At 50.9% G+C, this 19,344-nt stretch overlaps 1 protein-coding gene across 1 annotated transcript; it reads left to right on the top strand.

Annotated features, from left to right (window-relative positions):
* Positions 1-6,468: 6,468 nt before the first annotated feature.
* LOC123943179 (serpin A12-like) lies at positions 6,469-14,038 on the top strand. The gene is made up of 4 exons (XM_046007120.1): positions 6,469-7,102; positions 8,762-9,032; positions 12,211-12,358; positions 13,847-14,038. The coding sequence occupies exons 1-4, from the start codon at positions 6,469-6,471 to the stop codon at positions 14,036-14,038; spliced, it is 1,245 nt and encodes a 414-aa protein (XP_045863076.1).
* Positions 14,039-19,344: the final 5,306 nt, after the last annotated feature.

The raw sequence follows: 19,344 nt of genomic DNA, 5'->3' as shown, positions 1-19,344 counted from the left end.
TAAAATAAAATCCTTAAAAAAAAAAAAAAAAAGCAGGTGCATTGGGCTCATCACTCTTCCATCCTGGGATCAGAGGGTTTGAAGGATAAGAATTGCAGTTTATTTTGAATCTTTTAAAAGTTCATTCTTAGGGAATACCTGCTCCTTAAAGCCAAATTTGAAAACGTGGAAGGGTCAGGAGGGGAAAACCAACCATCTTCTCTTTATTCCAGTGCAACAAGCAGGCAGAAAGCAATTTGCCATTTTCTTGAATGATCGCAAACTTTGATGTGAGTGTTGGATTCTTGTTTATCTCCCCAACAGAAACTATTTCATTGTTTCTCTTCCCCCGCAAAGGATTCCATGCCAGCTGAAGTAATGGAACTGATTGTTGTAGAGGACTGGAAAAATAGCAAAAGAAAGAAATGGGGGAGAATGGGAATGACCCTCAAGAAACTCAGCTATCAACCTCTTCCCATCAATGACAGCGGCGGTGTTTGGGTTGACTATTTAATAGTAATCTACCTGTGGAACAGTCCAGGTTCCAGACCCACAGTGATTAGGAAATGCCCTTGTTGCAAAAGATGTAAATAGACTTCATTAGAAAAGCCACAGCCCAGCAGGCGTGGTCTAAATATCACGGGGCTGCTTCCGGGGATGAGGAGAAGCCCCCGAGGAAGTGGTGTGGCCATTGCTCCCAGACTCCCCATCACCTGCCCACTCAGGCCGGCTAATTTTATTGGCCTTTGGTTTACTTTACCAAGAGGCTATGGAAGTATAAATAATAAAGCAAGAAAAACAGATCCATTTGGCTGGCTCAGTGGATTTCTCCTGAATGTACTGTGAGTATCCGGTCTGGTTGGTTGGTTGGTTGGTTGGTTGGTTGGTTGGTTTTCTTGTCTAACCCATGCAAAGCTGTGGGAGGGTAACCTGCCGTCCCAGGGTGGGTGTCTTGCAGGAAATTCTGGAGGATCTCCAAACCAGGGAAACTCCTCCCTTGAAGAGTGTGCTGGGCATTTTGGTGAGCCCTGATTCATTTTCACGGATGTTGCCCCCTAGTGCTTTTCTAAAGGAAAATCCTTGGTGGGAGTGGAATGGGGGTTGTCCCAGGAGAAAAAGGAGGTCCTTCCCATTCGGGTCTGCCCCTGCCGTGGGGCTCAGGCTATGCTCAGCCTTGTCTGTGAGCTGCTTGTCTTTATCTCTCACCAAGAACAGAAGCTATAGCTACCAACTTATGGTTTAAGGGAAGAAAGGAAGGCAGAGAAGCCAGTCCCACAATCTCTTGTAGAACTGCCTTAATTGAGCTGGATTTCCACTCTGATCCATCACAATGCGCAGCGTGACCTCAGAGAGCTCCCTTGGCTGCTGGGTCTTCCTTTCCCCTTTATGGCATGAGTGGCCCCAAACGTGACAATGGCTCAGCCTTTCCAAACCATGCACTCCCTCATCCTGGAATGAGGTCACTGAAGGCAGGAGGAATGGGCCATATAAAGACCTGGAAAGTGCTCGAGGATTTGGAGAAGTCTGTGGGTCTGGCTAGGGACACTGCCTCTCAAGAGAGAGAGCTCCAGATGTGGAGCTCCAGATGTGGGCTCCAGGGAAGGCGGTGGGTGGGCCCCTCATGAAGGCTTCAAATATTTCTTAAAAGAATGAAGGCAGAAATCTCCAGGGCAAACGTAGGGATAAGATGATGGACTCATGCCTCACCCTCTTTGTTTCCCAGAAAGGAGGACGAAGTCTATTGCAATCCTCACTGGAGTTTGTTTCCAGGTCTTCTCCTCTCATGTCCTGCAGGGGAGGGACGGTATGTCTTACCACCACTTCGTTCTAAACCTGTTTCAAAAAAATAACGTCTAATATGTCTAGCGCGATCTCCCCTTAAAACAATATCCATCCCTTAAAATAGACGGACCCAGTGCATAGCTGGGATGCGTCCACAAGCCCAGGGTTTCAGTGCTGGTCTTTGGGGGGTGCCGAGGTACCTCTGTAGGAAGGGGCCCTCGGACCCTGCAGTCCAAGGGTGGGCACTGAGTTTATGCAAGGGCTATGCCCTCCGTGGAGAGCTCTGGAAAGGACTGGAGGGAAACTGGGGTCTCAGAGGACCTGGGGCTTCTCAGAGAAGGGCACATTTGTCCAGCCTGTGCAGGGAGAGATCCCTCACTGAGCAGGGGGCACTGTGTCTGGCAGTCACTCATTAGGGATCCAGCCACTGGGGAGGGGAGCTCGTCCAGGGCACCCTAAGCTTTTTAGCCTTACCGGCTTGAGGACGGACACTGCATAAGCTTTTCCCTGCCCAGGTGGAGCGTCGTGCCCCAAACGCCATGCATGGAGTGATTCTGATTCCCACGTGTGCCCCGTTTGCTGCTCTTGTTGCCCCAAACTACCAGGGAGAGTAAGGACAAATGGACTCCCGGCATTCGTGTTGAAGGCGCTGTCCTATCCCGCTCTCCCCACACTTCAGTGTCTTGGATCTCCCATTACAAAGCCCATTGGGATGGCTTGGGGGGTGAAAGCAGAGCTCCTCCCTGGGGACCCCCTCCGAGGGCAGAGCCAGGGCATCTGGGCAGCTCGCTCAAAGGGCTCCTCGTCCGGCTTGGATCTGTCTTCAGGATGACCATGCTACTCCATCTGTTTGTAAGAGAAAGGAATTGATACCCCAAATGAAAAGGCAATGTGGGAGCAAGAGAGTCAGAGAGGAGTGGCAAGGCAGTTGGTAGCTTTACTGACCCATGTGGCCCTCACCAGGCTCAGGTTCTATCTTGTTCTTTTTCTTCCTGATTGTGTTTATTTATCTTATTAAGGTCACAGCCACAACCACACACACACACACACACACACACACACACACACGTGTGCACCTGTGCTCTCCAAACTAAAAACCAACCAAGAATTGCTCAACGTGGGCAGCCTATCAATTTATTGGGAAATAACCAGTTGCTCAGCTATTTTAATGAATGGAATAGAAGTTAGCCTCCTCGGGCATCTGGGGCTGGTACACATCTGACAAGTTTGAATTGAGTTTAGAGCCTGTGATGATGGGTGGAGAGGCCCAGAAATGGGGCCAGTGTGGGCTGCTTGGGGGAAGAAAGGCTAGACCATTGGAAGTCCGTGGGGCAGATGAAGACACTGAGGCTGGGAAGGCTTAATAGACTTCTTCTGGGCCACCTCACAGACACACAAGCAGGAGAGGACCAATATCCAGGCTTTTAATTCCATAATCAGTGCTTGTTCCAAAAACTTGGAGAAGTGGAAAACACTTTTAGGGGACACTGACGGGGCATCACTATAAAATGTGTGCGTGTGCGCCAGCCAAAAGCTTCCAGCAGCTTCCCTCCTCTGCTCCAAGTTCTGGCCCTGTGCCCAGACCCACACACTGCTCCCAGAAGGTTGTCCAAAGGCTTTGCGTCTCACCTAGCTGGTGGGGAACCTACTGCTGGGATGTTCTCGCCGCTCCTTGACGGAGGTAGCTAACTTCTCCACTCCCAGGTGTTGGGAATTAGCTCCCATGCAGGCAGCAATCAACTCTGAATACAAGAAGCTTCTACTTTTCTTTCTTTTTTTCCAAATTTTTATTTAAAGTCTAGCTAGTTATCATAGAGCATTGTATTGGTTTCAGGAGTAAGATTTAGTGATTCATCGCTTCCGTACAACACCCAGGGCTCATCCCAACAAGTGGAGTTTCTATTTTTAAACCAGGCCGACTCTGTAAACAGTCCAGCCCAGTAACCTGTGAGAGCGAATCCTTTCCATTTTCAATTTTCTTCCTTTATCTGAAACATCCTCAGGAGCTCCACAAACCTCGTCTTCTATAACCTATCTTCACACAGGCTCCAGAGCTCTTGTCTTGTAGTTTTTGCTACAATCTATGTCATTAGGAGTGGAAGGGCTGAGAGATCACCTGAGCTCAGAGAGGGGGCGTCCTTTTCCAGTATCACACAGCAGAGAGGTGTGTGAGATCAGAGCCCGGAGTCCTCCCTGGTTCGTAGTCCTGGGATTTTTTTTTTTATGCATATGTATTTGTTAGGATGATTTTTGGCCTCCAGTAGCTGACTGCGTAATTCACACTAGCACTGCCGGAAGTCTAGGGGCCGGGTGTGCTCTGGGTTCACCTACTCTGTGGCCCTAGATCCAGTTTCTCTGCAAAACCCTGCCTGCATCCATTCCTTCCTTCCCGGGACATCCAGAGAAAGAGAGGGGGCAGCACCCCAACATGCCAGCAAAGAGCCCTGAAATTCACCTTCCTTGGAACACTGAAGTCATGTGCCCCTCCCTGAATAGCTCTCAGGGCTGAACCTCACTATGACCTAGTTGGACTGGACCCAGCTCTTGGACCACCCCCGGGAGCTGGGGTAGGGGCCCTGGCCCTGAGCCACATGGGCTATTTGAGGAGAGGGAGGCCCCTAGAGAAATAAAGGTCCATTAAGAAGATGGAAGCAGGGGCACCTGGGTGGCTCAGTGGGTTAAAGCCTCTGCCTTCAGCTCAGGTCATGATCTCAGGGTCCTGGGATCGAGTCCCACATCAGGCTCTCTGCTCGGCAAGGAGCCTGCTTCCTCCTCTCTCTCTGCCTGCCTCTCTGCCTACTTGTGATCTCTGTCTGTCAAATAAATAAATAAAATCTTTATTAAAAAAAAAAAAAAAGAAGAAGATGGAAGCAACAAGTAGGATCCACAAGAATTCTCAGACCCTGGGTCAGAGTCTCTGCAGACCCTGTCTGCTGTTCTGAGGGCTGTGTCCACAGGACCGGGCACAAAGAACTTGGGGATTTGGGGCAAGCCAGGTGCAGGTCCCATGCCGGTATTCATTCATCCTCTCATTCAGTCAACTGGAAAGAACCTCCTCCATGTCGGTCCCCAGGGATTTATCTGCATGGACCCTGTTGGTGGTGGGATCATTTCCCCCAGGCTCACAGGGTTAGTTGCTAAAAGCTCACAGCTCCCCTCCCTAATCCAGAAAACTGCTTTGATGGGTAGGAGCTAACTGACCCGGGAAGTTCTACCCCAGCCCCGGTCTCCTGAGGGGCCCGACCATAGCGCCTGAGCGCTGTCCAACAGGCCTGCGCCCTGGTCTGACAGGGTCGATGCTGCTCTGTGGCTGATGCTCCAGGGCCCTCTCCTGCAGATCAGGTCAAGTCTCCATATCATGTGGGGCCACAGCCTTGCTCAGTTCCTTCCCTTTCTGTTCTGCTGCGCTCAGTTCCTGAGGAGCTCAACCCACACAGGCAATGCTAGAATCCTCATTGCGAGCTCTTTTTCTCAGGACCCCAATCGAGGACAACCATAAACAGCCTTCACTGTTAAGACTGCACTGTTTCCCATGGACTGCAGGTAAACAGAGATATAAATTGCAGGAGAATACATAGGAATAGCAAAGGATCAAGCAAAGAAATCTGCTTTCATTCGACACAGAAATTGGTGTAAAAATCGTTGACAGTACCATGTCAACGATGTCCAACTAGAGAAATCAACAGGTTTTTTAGAATATCATAATTTTGGCAGCTCCCTGTACCCTTAGGCTAGAAATGAAGGGAAAATAAAAAATGAAACTTTTGTCCCTCCCCTACCCCCCCAAAATTCAATCTTGTTGGGAGAGGCTGAGCTGAGAAATGGCGAAAGGAGCAACAGTCCTAGAGTCAGATTTGACTTATCCTCTCTACAACACTGCCTCTTTCTTGGAAAATGTGTAGGAAAAGAGGTTTATTCGAGACCTGGGTTCTCTCTGCGCAAAGGACTTTATTTCTACAAATTAGTCAGGATTCATTTGGTTGTAAGGGAATAATCCAACTCAAACCAGCCAACCCCAAAAGACAAATGTATTGGTTCTTACAACTTGGAGAAACAGAAGTGTGTGAGCTTCAGGTAAAGTTTGATCCAGGAATTCCAAAGATGTCACCAAGTTTGTCTCCCCATTTCTCTTTTCCATCTTTCTCTCTCTTCTGTCCTTCTGTATATGGGAGCCATAACCACATTTGGTTCTAGGACTATATCATTAAGCCATACACTCTAGAGTTAAGAGTCCTGGGCATTCTCAGGGAAAGACTCTGACTGATCTGATTCTGGTCATTCTCATTCCTTAACCAATCAGTGTGGCAGTGGATGGAGTATTCTGGTGGCCTAGCCCCAGTCACATGCCCATGCTATTGGATATTCTTACTATGATCCAGTGGAGTGGAGGGAGCAGTTGCTCAAAGGAATTGAGATGCTATTACCATAAGACAGGGGAGAGGAGTACAAAATAAAGAGCTATCTTCTATACTTAGCCCTCTCAATGAAATGGGGACAGCCATTTCTAGTTGCCATGGTGATCACAAAGCATAAATGCTAAAATGGATGCCAAAGCATCTAGAAATCATTATGTATATCACGTGCTAGTCACTGTATTGCTGCTTTCATCTGGTCTTCCTGGTGGGTAATATGGGGCAGTGGGGTTGTTTCGTTCTTTTTTCTGCTAACCTCAAGTCTACTACTCAACCAGGACAATCTCCAAGGAAAATGAACCCCATACTGGTTCTGGGCCTACTTCTGGCTGGCCTTCTCACTGTGGAAGGTCTTTTGAAGTCCGAATTCACTCCTAAGTATCGTGGACCTGCAAGCCAGATCCAGTCATGGAAGGGAAGGAGGGAGGCAGAGGAGCTCGCAAAGCGAAACACAGACTTCAGTTGCAACCTTTATAGGAAGCTGGCCTCCAATAGCCCCAACAAGAACATCTTCTTCTCCCCCTTGAGCATCTCTGCAGCCTTCTCCATGTTGTCTCTGGGTGCCCAGGACTCCACCTTGGATGAGATCAAGAGGGGCTTCAGCTTCAGGAATATGCCAGAGAGAGACCTTCACGAGGGCTTTCATTACCTCATCTACAGAATGAACCAGGGGAGCAAGGACCTTGAGCTGGACCTTAAAAACACCTTGTTCATCGACCAGAAGCTGCAGCCACAGAAGCAGTTTCTGACACAGGTCAAGAACCTGTACAATGCAGACACTATCCCCACCAACTTCCAGAACTTGGGAGACACTCGGAAGAGGATCAATGACTATGTCAGTCAGAAAACCCAAGGGAAAATCAATAACCTGATCAAGAATATAGCCCCTGGTACTGTGATGCTTCTTACGAATTGTATTTTCTTTCGAGGTAAGGCTTGGAGCATGTTGGTATGGAAAGGATAGGATTTCTAGTAGATTGGATAAAGATCTGGCTGGCCATAGGCTTGCTCTGTGACCTTGAATTCATATATAATTACTCTTTCAGAACCCTACCTGTCCCATTTAAATTAGTGCCTTTATATGTACTTTATATGTAACTCATAGGACAGTTGTTGGGACTCAAAGTAAAAATTCATAAGAAATGAATTTGGAGAAGTCTCCATTATTCTTCATATGTGCATTTTCATTATTACTGATCATCCTAACACAGCACTGGTTGTAGAGGTTGGAGTGACATTCTTTTCCTATTTCTTAAATGAGGAAATTGTAACATGGAGAGACTTAGAGTTACAAAGCCAGGACTAGAACTCACTTTTCTTGACCCATAGGCTGTGCACTTTATGTTTCTCCAAATAGACACCCAGGATGGTGATGGTGATGGTGTTGTTGATGGTGATGACATTCACTTTGGTGGATGCATTGGTCTTGTCAAGTTCCACAGATTCCCCAAGTCTGAGGGTGTGAGACTTAAAAAGGAGATGGAAAAATATTCCCAAATCCAAGCTTCATCCCTCCCCGGCTCCCATCCACACACACCCACTCTCCTGCCCCATGCACACACAAAGGTTGGCCAGCATGGGTGAGAATCAGAGGCCAAAAGCCCTCAGGTCCCACAAGATCACCACTGGGCTGTCAGGGACATGGTCCTAAATATGGAAGTTCAGCTTTCCCCAAATCCAGTGAGACTGATGACATAGAGGAAAAGAGCAGAAGGAGAGAGGAGAATCTGGAATTTTCCAAAGTAGCTGCATCACCTAGATTGTAAAAGCAATGGCAACAGTGATGCTGTTGATGACTAGCATCCACTCAACACTCACTATACAAGATCACTGAGCTGTGCTGCCTTTCCCACTCAGCCACAAAGCATATGAAGTACCCATTAAAATCTTCATTCTTCAGACAAGAACACTGAAGTCCAGAGAGGTTAAGACACTCATCTAAAGTCATCCTTCTAGAACAGTGAAACCAGAGTTGAGTTCAGGGACTTGGCCCTCGAGTCCCCCTACTGGGGTCTCTGAGGTTGGCAGGTGTGAAAAGACCCAGGTCAGAGTTTATATCCAATGGCATCAAAGAGTTCTCAGGGTCAAAAAGGGAGAGTCTGAACACCCAGCTTTGAGCGTTTGCTGCTCTTCAGCGGGTTCCCAAGGGCAGCCGGTTCCATCTGTTTTCTCATTCTTACATGAGAGCAGCTACTCCAGGACTGACTTTAAAATAGAGCATTTTTCACTCACACCAGACCCAAATAACTCCCACTAAGTATCACCCAGGCCCCTCTGCTGGAACCCAGTCCACAGGCTTGCTCAGCCTCAGGAGCACCTAGGCTTCAGGTGGTCCATGGGTCCCCTTTCAGTTTAGCAATCCTGGTTGTGGGTTCTTTGGGAGCTGACAATCAGACCCATGACCATCTTACCAGGAGTTTCCAGGGCATGGCACAAAGAGCAAGGATTCCTGGAGATCTGCCCTCGCATCCCAGAGTATCCAAATGCCCTCCTTGAATCCATGTGTATAGAGACCAGTGGTTAGCTGGGCCCAGTCAGCTCCTCCCTTTCAGGACACTTATGCCACTTTGTCCTTCTTCAATCCTAAGCCAGGTGGCAGCAGAAATTTGATCCAAAAGCAACTAAAGAGGAAGACTTCATTCTGGATGGAAACGAGCGAGTGAAAGTGCCCATGATGTTTCATGGGGGCATGTATGAGACAGGCTATGATAAACAGCTGTCCTGCACCATCCTGGAAATGCCCTACCAGGGCACCATCACTGCTACCTTCATCCTTCCTGATGAGGGCAAAATGAAGAATGTGGAGGCGGCCTTCAAGAGGGAGACTCTTGACAGATGGAAGAAATTAGTCTCGCGAAGGTACGAGGGTGCCTGGCATAGACAGCTTCTTCCTTCTTCCTGCCTTCCCTTCCACTCTTTGCTTCTTCTGGCTCAGAATTATTGAGCTCTGACCCCATCACCATGTCCTATTCTGGGCTCCGTGATGAACTTGCAGTTTGGTAGGAGGTAGACCAAAAAAACAAGTCACAGACATATAGTGAAGCACCTGCTGTTAGAGGGAGACACGTGTCACGAAAGTGGAGGGGACAGACCAGAACCACAGCGCTCAGTGGTGGTGGCAGAGGGAGCTCCAGGAACAGGTGGCATCAGAGCTCAGTCTTCAAGTTTGAACAGTGGTGTGTGGATGGAAGAGGAGCGATGGAATTCCAGACGGAGAGGAACCACAAGGACAAACACGGGCTGTCAGAGGGAGTTGTTTATTGTACACGGAATCATGTTTCGACTCTAACATCAAAACAAAACCAGGAAAGCGTGTCCCAAATAAGTTATACTAATAATAGCTGAAGGACGAAAGTGAATCAATATTTTAAGTGAAACATTTAAGATGAGCCAACAAAATTCTTCTCAGGCACTTGTTTACCAGTCGATTTTCTTTTTTTTTTTTTTTTAAAGATTTTATTTATTTATTTGACAGAGAGAGAGATCACAAGTAGGCAGAGAGGCAGGTAGAGAGAGAGGAGGAAGCAGGCTCCCCGCAGAGCAGAGAGCCCGATGCGGGGCTCAATCCCAGGATCCTGAGATCATGACCTGAGCCGAAGGCAGCGGCTTAATCCACTGAGCCACCCAGGAATCCCACCAGCTGATTTTCTTGAGAAGGGTCAGGGCTGGGGACTTGGCAGTGTCAACTTGGGTAGGAGCAATGTCAGGGTGACCTCCTCCCTCCTCTTCACTTTCTCTCTTCCATCTCGCCCTCACCCCTGTTCTCCACCCAACAGGTCGTTGCTGAGAGCCCCCACCCTGGCTGACACACTGTCGGGAGCCAGGGAGGGTTATAGGGGAGGTAGATCGGATGCTAGGATAGAGCTGGGCTGCCATGGGTTCTCTCCCGTACAAAACACACCCTCAGAGGAACAGCAGGACACATCTTGGATATCTCGATTGACCCAAAGGCTCCATAAAAGCGAATTCCATTTCTGAATGCTTCAGATAAAGTCACTGTGCTGGGGGAATGGGGAGAAGCAGCAGGCTAAATGGGAGGTCATCATCCCCTGATCCTCCCCACTACAAACCCAGTGTGGTGGTAGCTCGGCCCCGAGGGCTGCAGAGGGGCTTGGCACAGGTAACGTGAAGCCCCACTTGCTAGCCCCAGAGCTGCACCCCATAGGAAATTGGCAGGAATAACTTGGAGATGAGGATGCTGAGTCCCCCAATCCAACTGTAGGGTCTCAAGTCATCATAATTTGAATACTAAAGGAAATGTGACCTTATGGAGCCCACATGACATGAAGCCAGGACTTCTGGATAAACTGGGGGTGGAGGGCATGGATCCCACTCTTCCTTCACCTCCCATAACCCTCATTCCCCAAGATACTTCTGTGAACTCGGAAACTATAGGGCAAAGGCTGGAAACCTCCAGTCTCCTTGGCAGCTCGTTTCACTGAGAAGAAATGACCCAGCTTGCCTGATGCCTTTGCCTCCTTCAGAGCTTCTCAAATCTTCCCTGTGCCCCAGCATTGCTGACTCCCCAAAGCTGATCTGTGTTTTCCTCCACTGCTCGCACGGTCTGCTTATACACAGACTCCCAGTTTATGCATCAATGATTATGGGATGCTTTTCATCATACGGACCTTCTTGTCTGTCTTCCATGCTACAGCACGCACCCAAGGGCACAGGCTTTGCTTCTTCTGTTCACACATGCATCTAAGCATCTGATTTGTAGAGAGGAGGTACTTAATTTGTTGAACGAATGAATGAGTGGAAAGGTAAGTCTGGGAGTCATTGGGCCAATGACCAGTATTTAAAGCCATGACACTGTATGAGTTTCCTCTGGTGGGAGGAAAGACAGAAGAGAAGAGGACCGAGGGGTGAGGCTTGGACCATCACAGACAGTAGAGGTACAGGAGGAGATGGTTCTGGAAAGGGTGAGTGAAGGAGTGGCCAGTGAAGGAGGGGAAGGCAGACTTGGGTTGGAATGCTTCAAGGTGGAAAAAGGGGATCCTTTCTCTAAGAGCTGTCTCTTGGGTCAAGTGAGCAGAGCTCAGCCATGACCCTGGGAAGTGGAAGGTTGAGGGCAAAGACCCAAGTGGAGTGGGCTTTGACAGTCGTGGGAGGAAATGGAGATCACTGGCAGAGACAACTCCTTTCTGCTATGAAAGGAAGAAAAGGAATGGGCTGGAAGCTGGAGAGTTGACTCGGGGCCAGCGGAGAAGTGTTTGCTCTTGTTTTGTAGGACATCAGTTATCAGAGAACATGAAGGTGATCAGGCAGACACCGTTTGTGATGGATGGTGCACAACAGAAAGGAATGCAGGCAGGGGCAAGGTCCTGGGTTGGCAAGAAGAAACAGGGCTCAGGGCTGGGGGAAAGGAACATAGGACCCCCAGGTGTCCCAGGACTGCAGATCCCAGCCCCAGGCAGGGAGACCCATCGGGTCTCACCCACAGAAGACACAAAGCCGCTAACTCAAGGACGGAAGGAGAAACACCTGCTGCTCAGGGACTCCTGAGCGCCCATGTGCATTTGCTTCACACTCTCATGGCCCCACCTGCTGGGATTAGCGCCATCATCTCCCCAAGTGGTTTAGGGAGATGAGATCTGTTGCTCCAGGTCACAGAGTTCGTGAGAGTCAGAATGAGTTTGAGCTCAGTTTCCCTGGATTCAGCTCCAAGGCCCTTGGTGTCTCCGGCATCCACCTGCTGGGTCAGGACAGGTCAGGGCTTGGCCAAGGCCAGGACTGTCAGGGGGATCACATCTCCATGTCTGCAGCCACAGGGGCCCCGAAACAGTGGGGACTTGAGGGCGTTTCTGCGGGTGATGTCTTTGGGGCGGGATGCTAGGAAGAAAGGACACAGTTCAGAGAGCATAGGTGTTCTGAAGCCAGAGTTCCAGGGTCAGAGCCCCTCCTTGTTGTGGGGACAAGGAGAGGGTCTGAGACCTCCAGGTCTGGGAATACCAATGTCCTATTCATCACCTCCCCTGCAGCCTGACCGGGAAACCAAGGAGATCCTGCCTCTCACCTGTCCCTCCCATGTCCCCAGGGTCGTAGACGTGTCCCTGCCCAGGTTCTCCATCACTGGTAACTATGACCTGAAGAGGACGCTCTCCCACCTGGGTATCACCAAAATCTTTGAAGAGCATGGTGATCTCACCCGGATCGCCCCTCATCGAAGCCTGAAAGTGGGTGAGGTAAGCCTACCTGGCCTGGATCACCACCGCCACCAACCCCACCCAACACATGGAGCCTTCGCATAAGCCTGGGCCAGAGCCACTGTCCCAGCAGCTGAACCAGCTGGGTCTCGTACTGCCGGTCAGGCTGGGCACCAGTCCAGCTCTGTCCCTAACCAAGCTTGTCATCCTGGGACAATCATGTTGCTTCTGCAAGCCTCATGTTTCCAGTCTTTAAAGTTGGAAATATCAAGTTCCTAGTTCTATTTTAGAGGTCAGTTCTGGGCAACAAACCAGTGATCAAGGCCTGGCATATTTATCAGGCCGAGAGTTGTTCTAGGTCTGACCCAGGGTGTCTCCAAAAGGCCTCACAGGCTGGTTGGGAGTAAGCTGGAAACATGTGCATGACCGAGAGATGAACAAGCCATGGGCCTTGTGGTTCCCAGCAAGGCAGAGCACCTGCCTGCTCAGGGCAGAGAGGACCATGGAGGGTAGGGTCCCCAGGCTGAGTAGATATAATACAGGACACCCCGTTAAATTCACATTTCAGGTAAGTGACCACTTTCTTCAGTCCAAAATATTGCCTAGAAGAGACTTACACTGAAGATATTCATGGTTTATCTGAAATTGAAATTTAATAGTCCATCCCGCATTTCATCTGGCAACCCTACTTTTAGCTAAAAGGGCATTGCGGGTGGGGAGATTGCAAGGAGCAGAGACAGGTGTGGGGAGTATCTTCCAGCAGGGGGAGCAGCGCGGCCAGAGGGAAGAAGCAAGAGGAAGAAAGACAGAATTTTCTTCCTTTTCACCTGGACCTCCCATAGCTAGTCAGAGCCAACTCCCCCTTTCCTGGGGCCTTTACTCAGCTCCATGGCTCATCTCTTTTCCGCAGTTAGGTGTGCCCATGGCTGTGATTCCATGTGTCGACGGCTGCTGGCTGCCCACTAGTAAAACTGCTAGGATTTTGTAGAATGGAATGAAATGTATCAGTATGAGCAGAAAAGCAGGGTGGATCTCCACGTCCCAGATGTGGGTGCCCTGGGGTGGATCTGGGGTCTCAGTCACCTCTGATGCCCGCTGTGCAACCCCCTCAAATTTGGTCCCTTCCTCGTCATCCCCCAGGAAGCTAAGAGGAGTGTGTGCAGGACGGGGGGCTTCCTGGTGGGGACATCACCCTGTCCCTTCCATCTAGCTAACTTTCCACAGACCCTTTCTGCCATTTTACCTCTCAGCACTTCCCTGTCATTCACGGAAGGATAGAGACCCCCATTCCTTGTCCCCTGCTGCAGCCGATGCTCCCCCAGCCTCGTGGTTCCCCTCACACTGCACCTGCTTGTCCTGCCTCCTTCTGGCAACGCAGCAGAAGATGCAGGAGCCTGGGGCAGCCAGCACCAGCCGGGTTACCACTCTGCTGGGCCACCCGAGCTGAGGCCTCTCCCTCTCGGCGTCTCTCACTGTGCGTGACCCAGAGTGGCTTGGCGACCTTGACCTCGATCCTGATTCCCGCAGGCGGTGCACGAGGCGGTGCTGAAGATGGACGAGAAGGGCACAGAGGGGGCGGCCAGCTCCGGAGCCCAGACGCTGCCCATGGAGACGCCGGTCTCCATCAAGCTGAACAGACCCTTTCTGGTGTGTATTAAGGATAGCATCGTGTCCACCATCATCTTCTTGGGAAAGATTGTTAACCCTACTGGGCAATAAGGGGGTGTTCCAGCTCGCTGCAGGCCCCAGGGGCAGCCCGGGGCTGAAAATGTTTCCTCTGCCTGAAATCGGGATCCCAGGACCTCCTAATCTTACCCCACGCCTTCATGAACTCCCAAGACCACCATCCGAACAGGCAGTGCTCCTGGTTCTGGGGGTCCTGCGTGCCCCAACCCCCACCCCTGTCCTCCCTCAGCCCCTTCCCTGCCTGGTCCAGTTTCACTGAGCTTAGGTGCCCCAGCCCCACCCACTGGGCTGGCTGTGATCTTCTCTCCCCAGAGAGGAGGAAAGGGGCTTTATGATTCAATAAACACTCACTCAGTTCTGCCGGCTGTTGGTGGATAATTTGGGGAAGCTGTGAGACAAGGCAAGTACTGGGCTTTAGAGTGAGAGAGACCTGGGTTCAAATCTTAGTAACGAAGTGTCTTTGGGAAAGACACGGAGCTCCTCCGAGCCTCTGTTTCTGTGTTCCTGAAATGAGGACAGGGATACTCCCCTCTGGGGCTCTGCAGAAACTAGCACTGCTAGTTCCTCTTGGTGAGCCCTTAGCCTTGGGTCTTTAGTATGTGAGGTACAAAGTCATGTCCCCTACAGGGTCCCCTGGGAGTTCAGGGCTCAGCCAGGCATCCAGTCGGAGGGCAAAGCGGCGGTGGGCCTGGTCTGGCATTAGAGGGATGGAGCCTGGAGTAGCAGCAGCTAGGATTCATGCCTGATTCCAGAGCCCCCCAGGACGAGTCTGGGGTTCGGATGTCTTCACAAGCTCCGCTGAAGAGTAAATGGGGTCCCTGCACCTACCCTGGAAAGCGTGTCCCTGCAGGGTCCGCCCATGACCACTAGGGGGCACCTACACAATGACGGCGGGAGCCCTCCTTTCCAGCGGTGGATTTCTTTGCTTCCCGCTGTGAATTCCTGATGTCCAAGTGTTTGAGAGGAGGGCATCCTGACTGGCGTGGCACTACGAAGCCTGAGCCAGCATCAGCTGTCACCCTGGGCTCACTGTGCCTTTTGTGCTCTGGTCACAGCTCCCCAGTGTGTGGCCAGAATGGACATCCATGTGACCGATCTACACGCAGGTGACTGTCCTAGGACCTCACGGTTAGCCACACGCTGCAAACACTCCTCTATTGGGTTCAGGCAGGGAAGGTTCCACATGGACTCGGAGGCCCAACTGGTCCTTCCTGAGCTCCTCTCCCAGATACGAGAGCCGCCCCCCCCCCACAGGCCCTTTTGGCATGTGTGTATTGGGCATATGGCTGGGTCCTGGAGACCCAGCACCCCACAGAGGCGGGCAGAGAAGGCTAGTTCTCAGAAGGGGGAGCACAAGAGTAAGCACCCCTCTTTGAGAGGGAGGGGGACAGAGAGGGTTGGGACACTGCACCAGCCTTGGGGAGCAGGGACGGGGGTGGGCAGACACCTGGCACACACGGAAATGCTCAGTGGTCAGCTCAGGTGAGCAGCATTGTCCACGGAGGACATGGGACAGTCCAGTCAGCCACTGAGTAGCTGGGGGACTTGGACATGTCATGTGACTCCTCTGAACTTCATTTACTGAAAGGGGGTAGTCATCCCTACGTCGTGGGGCTGAGGAACTCTGAGGTTCCACGGTGTTGCACCGATGCACGCCTGGCACGGAGCAGGCATTCCACGGAGAGCTGCTGCTACGGTCTTCTGCCGTCCTCACTCACATCTCGGAGACGACCGGCTCTTCTCTAAAAAACAGTGATCCAGGCACTTGCCTGTGCTGTGCCCTCTACTGGGGATTCTTTCATCCTGCCTGATGAGCTCCTGCTCATCCTTTAATGCCCCATCCATTATGACATCTTTATGAGATTCCCCTACCTTTCTGGCATCTTCCAAGCAGCGCTTTAATAAAGCACTCACCTCCATGGCTCCTGGGTCTGAATTTCCCCTCCACTCCTACGTGGGCTGCGATCGATTCTGCATTAAACAGTAATTTATGGGGCGGCAATCTGTGCACTGGTTGCTGATCCAAACAGACCTCGCTTCTGCCTTCATGACATTAATATCTTTAATATCTAGTGGGAGAAACAGCTGTGAGCCACGTCGACACATCCTGGCATTTCTGTTCACAAGCTCCGGGCAGCATGATGAGAGATAGCCCCGGGGGCCTTCGAGGGTACGGAATGGGGGTCTGGCCCATGCTGGGGGCTTCAATCAGGCTGAGAGAGCTCTGACTGTTGGGAGCTTATCTGTTCTTGAACTGGCACAGTGAATTAAACCTGCACGCAGGTATGTTTGTCCCAGAGTAGTTTGCAATCGAAAAAATGCTGGCTGGTCTTTCGCCAGCTCTAGTGCTTGACTGATCTCCCCTATAACTGACTTTGTTCTTAAAACGACCACTGCACAATTTTAAATATTTTTTACGTGATTTCCTACCTTTACAGCCCTATAATTCATTCTGCATTTCAGAAATAAATTCTATCCTGGGGGAGGAAACAAAAAGAGGGGAAGAACTTGGAGTAGTAGCAGAGAGAGACTACCAACATGTGCCAAGGTCCTGGGGTGGAACGTTGGCAGGGACGAGAAACTAAAATGAGATTAATGTGAACAGCACAACAAAAAAGTTCAGGAGGAGGTGGGCAGGGAGGCTGGAGAGGTGGGCTGGGGTGTCGGGAGCCACGGGGAGAATGCTGGCCTTTAACCAAAGAACTATGGTGAGCTGCCCTGCTATTTGATTGGAGGATGACTCAGACACACTTGTGCATTGTAAGTGTCCCTCAGGCTGCAGCCGGAGGGTCTCCCAGCCCCACTTCAGGCCAGGCCGCAGAGAGCATGCTCAGTGTGTGTTTGCGGAAAAGAAAAACTACCACAGAGGTCACCCTGGCCCCGGATGCAGCCAGCCCCCTCCCGGGGTTCTGCCGAGCACAGGCTCTGCATCACCACCTCCCTGCAGCTGCTCACATCACTTCCACCCTACCCTGCCTGGCCGCTCTCCGTGTTCCCCATTCTCTGCCACGCTCGCCAGCTTCTTTCGGAGTGGTACTCCAGCTTCCAGAAAGATCGACTCCTGCCTCTTCTAAGAAGCCTTCACAAGCCCCCTGTTGTGGACTGACTGACCTCACGAAAGAATAAATGAGTACACGGATTTTGCCTTTGAAGTAAGCAACCCTTCCTACCTACCTCCCACGGGACTCGTACCGCATAGGTTTTCTACCTGCCGGGTTGGTTGGGACCATTCCCTTCTACTGATGAGAAAAGTGAGGCTCAGGAAAGACCACATAATTTGCCCCAGTTCCCACGGCTGGAGAGCCACAGATCTGAGACTAAATGCAAGTGCCCTGAGCATTTTAGCTTTCACTTGTCCATCCACCCGTCTAGCAAATATTGGCTGAGTGTCCACTCTGGGTCACTGTGGGGTTAAAACACATTGGTGAGTAAACCAACAAAGCTCCTTGCTCCTTGCAGAAGTTCCCAGCCAGTAGACAGAGGCATGCAATACAGCACAGGGTTAACAAATGCGTTAGGACATTAAGTAATGCAGGTAAGGGTGGCCGGAGGTGTTGGTGGCGGTCAGCTCGGCCTCGCTGAGAAGGTGATACTCACTGCGGAGACAGTAGATTTTGTGATTCTGCTCTCCACCGCCGCTGTTGCGTAATCAGCTTTTGGAGGCTTCTGGCCCCAGAGATGCCCACCACGAGTGTACTTAATGATAGGAGGATTAGCCACAGCCAACGTCAGAACCCCAGGGCAGAACCCCTTGGATATGATCCAGCTTGACCTTCCACATAATGCAGGAAGCCTTGGTGCAGCTCCCGAGCAGGCGGCTTTCCAAATGCATGCGGGATGTCAGGAAGCTGGTTTCCCATCTGCCCAGGCTGAGGTCATTCATGTGAGCACACGAGGGGCAACGAGCTGGTGCGCTGATGAGGATAATGACAGGAAGCCCTAGTTCCTGACCCTGCTTTGCCTAGATGCTGACTATGTGATTTGGACAAGCACCTCCTTCCAGGGCCTTCGCTGCCCACCTGTGCAGTGGTGGGATTGCCCTGGTTGATCTCCAGAAGCCCTTTGATCTCCGACCACACTTTGATGTTCGTCTTGAAAATGATAGTATCTGCTGCAAAGTTTCATCTGCCTGCTCCTTTTCCATGCATTCATTTGACCAACAAAGACTTATTAAGCATCTCCTGTGTGCCCGGCAGGGGGCCAGGTGAGAGTTTAGGGACTGATGGCCGGCTTCCTCGTGTTCAGGCCCAGGTGAGTCAGGGCGGTGCTCAGGTATGACAGTAGGAGTGTGAGGCCAGGGCTCCCTTCTCATTGGGAAACATGCTCTCTATGTCCATGCAATTCCCCAAATTTCTTTCATTCTCAAACCACAGTTGATATTGTGGCTTTTGTGCCCTTAGACACTCAAGGGGGATCTTTTAAATCAATTTATATTGAAAAAAATTTGTTCAAACAGAAAAGTTAATTTCACAACCATCAATCGAAAACCAGAAAACAGGCCACAGGTAAGAAATAACTAAAAATACACACAACACAAACAACCTGGTTATTCAGCTCCACCCAGACCTGAGCCTGAAGCCTGTTCCGTTTGGTTAAAGAGGGAAGAAAGCAGGCAAGACAGTGGCCACGAAAACCTTTGTTGGATCAAGGCTCAAACTCAGGATGCCATGTGACCTGGGGTGGTCCTCTTTCATTCCAGGGACTTTGTTGGGGGCCTCAAGTGGTGGGAGGCTGGCGGGAGGCCCTGGAGTCCAGACAGGCTCAAGTTCAAATCTGAGCTCCGCCATGTGTTGGGTTTACATGAGGCAAGCCTCTTCATTGTGCCCAATCCTGAGTTGTCCTCTCTGTGACGCGGGGACCATCCTGTTCATCTCATAGACGACTCACAGGGGGTTATGTGACACCATGCGTGTGAACCCGCTAAGCCCCTGCTGGGCTGGAGCACATCCTGCTGTGATGTGATGCCTGCTGTGAAGGCATCCAGAGCGGGGAGGAAGGCACCCGAGGGGGCTTCTCTGAAGACTGCATGCCCTCCCAGCACAGGCAACCTTGGGTCTGTTGTTCCCCTCGGTGCAATGTGAACGAAGGAATCTGATTCCAAGACTGGGCTGCGAAAGGGTCCCTCCAGGATGAAGATCCGCTCTGAAACAGGAAACCCACGTGCCCCGTAATGTTGAAATAGTGACCTCTTTGCCAAAACCAACAGAAAACAAAGGATCACCCAGACAAAACTCCTCAGGGCGGGAGGGTCTTTCTGGATCTACCCCCTTCCCCATCTCCACCCTCAGCTTGGCTCAGATCCTAGAAGTCACGTGGCCCCTGTGGGCAGGCTAAGGAAT

Source organism: Meles meles, chromosome 6, assembly GCF_922984935.1.
Source record: "Meles meles chromosome 6, mMelMel3.1 paternal haplotype, whole genome shotgun sequence".
NCBI classification, from domain to species: domain Eukaryota; kingdom Metazoa; phylum Chordata; class Mammalia; order Carnivora; family Mustelidae; genus Meles; species Meles meles.
This window is presented reverse-complemented; position numbering and strand designations above follow the sequence as displayed.

Excerpts from the sequence above, each read along its gene's own strand:
- LOC123943179 (XM_046007120.1), top strand. The coding sequence starts at position 6,469 with ATGAACCCCATACTGGTTCTGGGCCTACTTCTGGCTGGCCTTCTCACT. Across the intron at positions 7,103-8,761 it reads GAATTGTATTTTCTTTCGAG|CCAGGTGGCAGCAGAAATTT; the intron begins GTAAGGCTTGGA and ends TTCAATCCTAAG. Across the intron at positions 12,359-13,846 it reads GAAGCCTGAAAGTGGGTGAG|GCGGTGCACGAGGCGGTGCT; the intron begins GTAAGCCTACCT and ends TGATTCCCGCAG.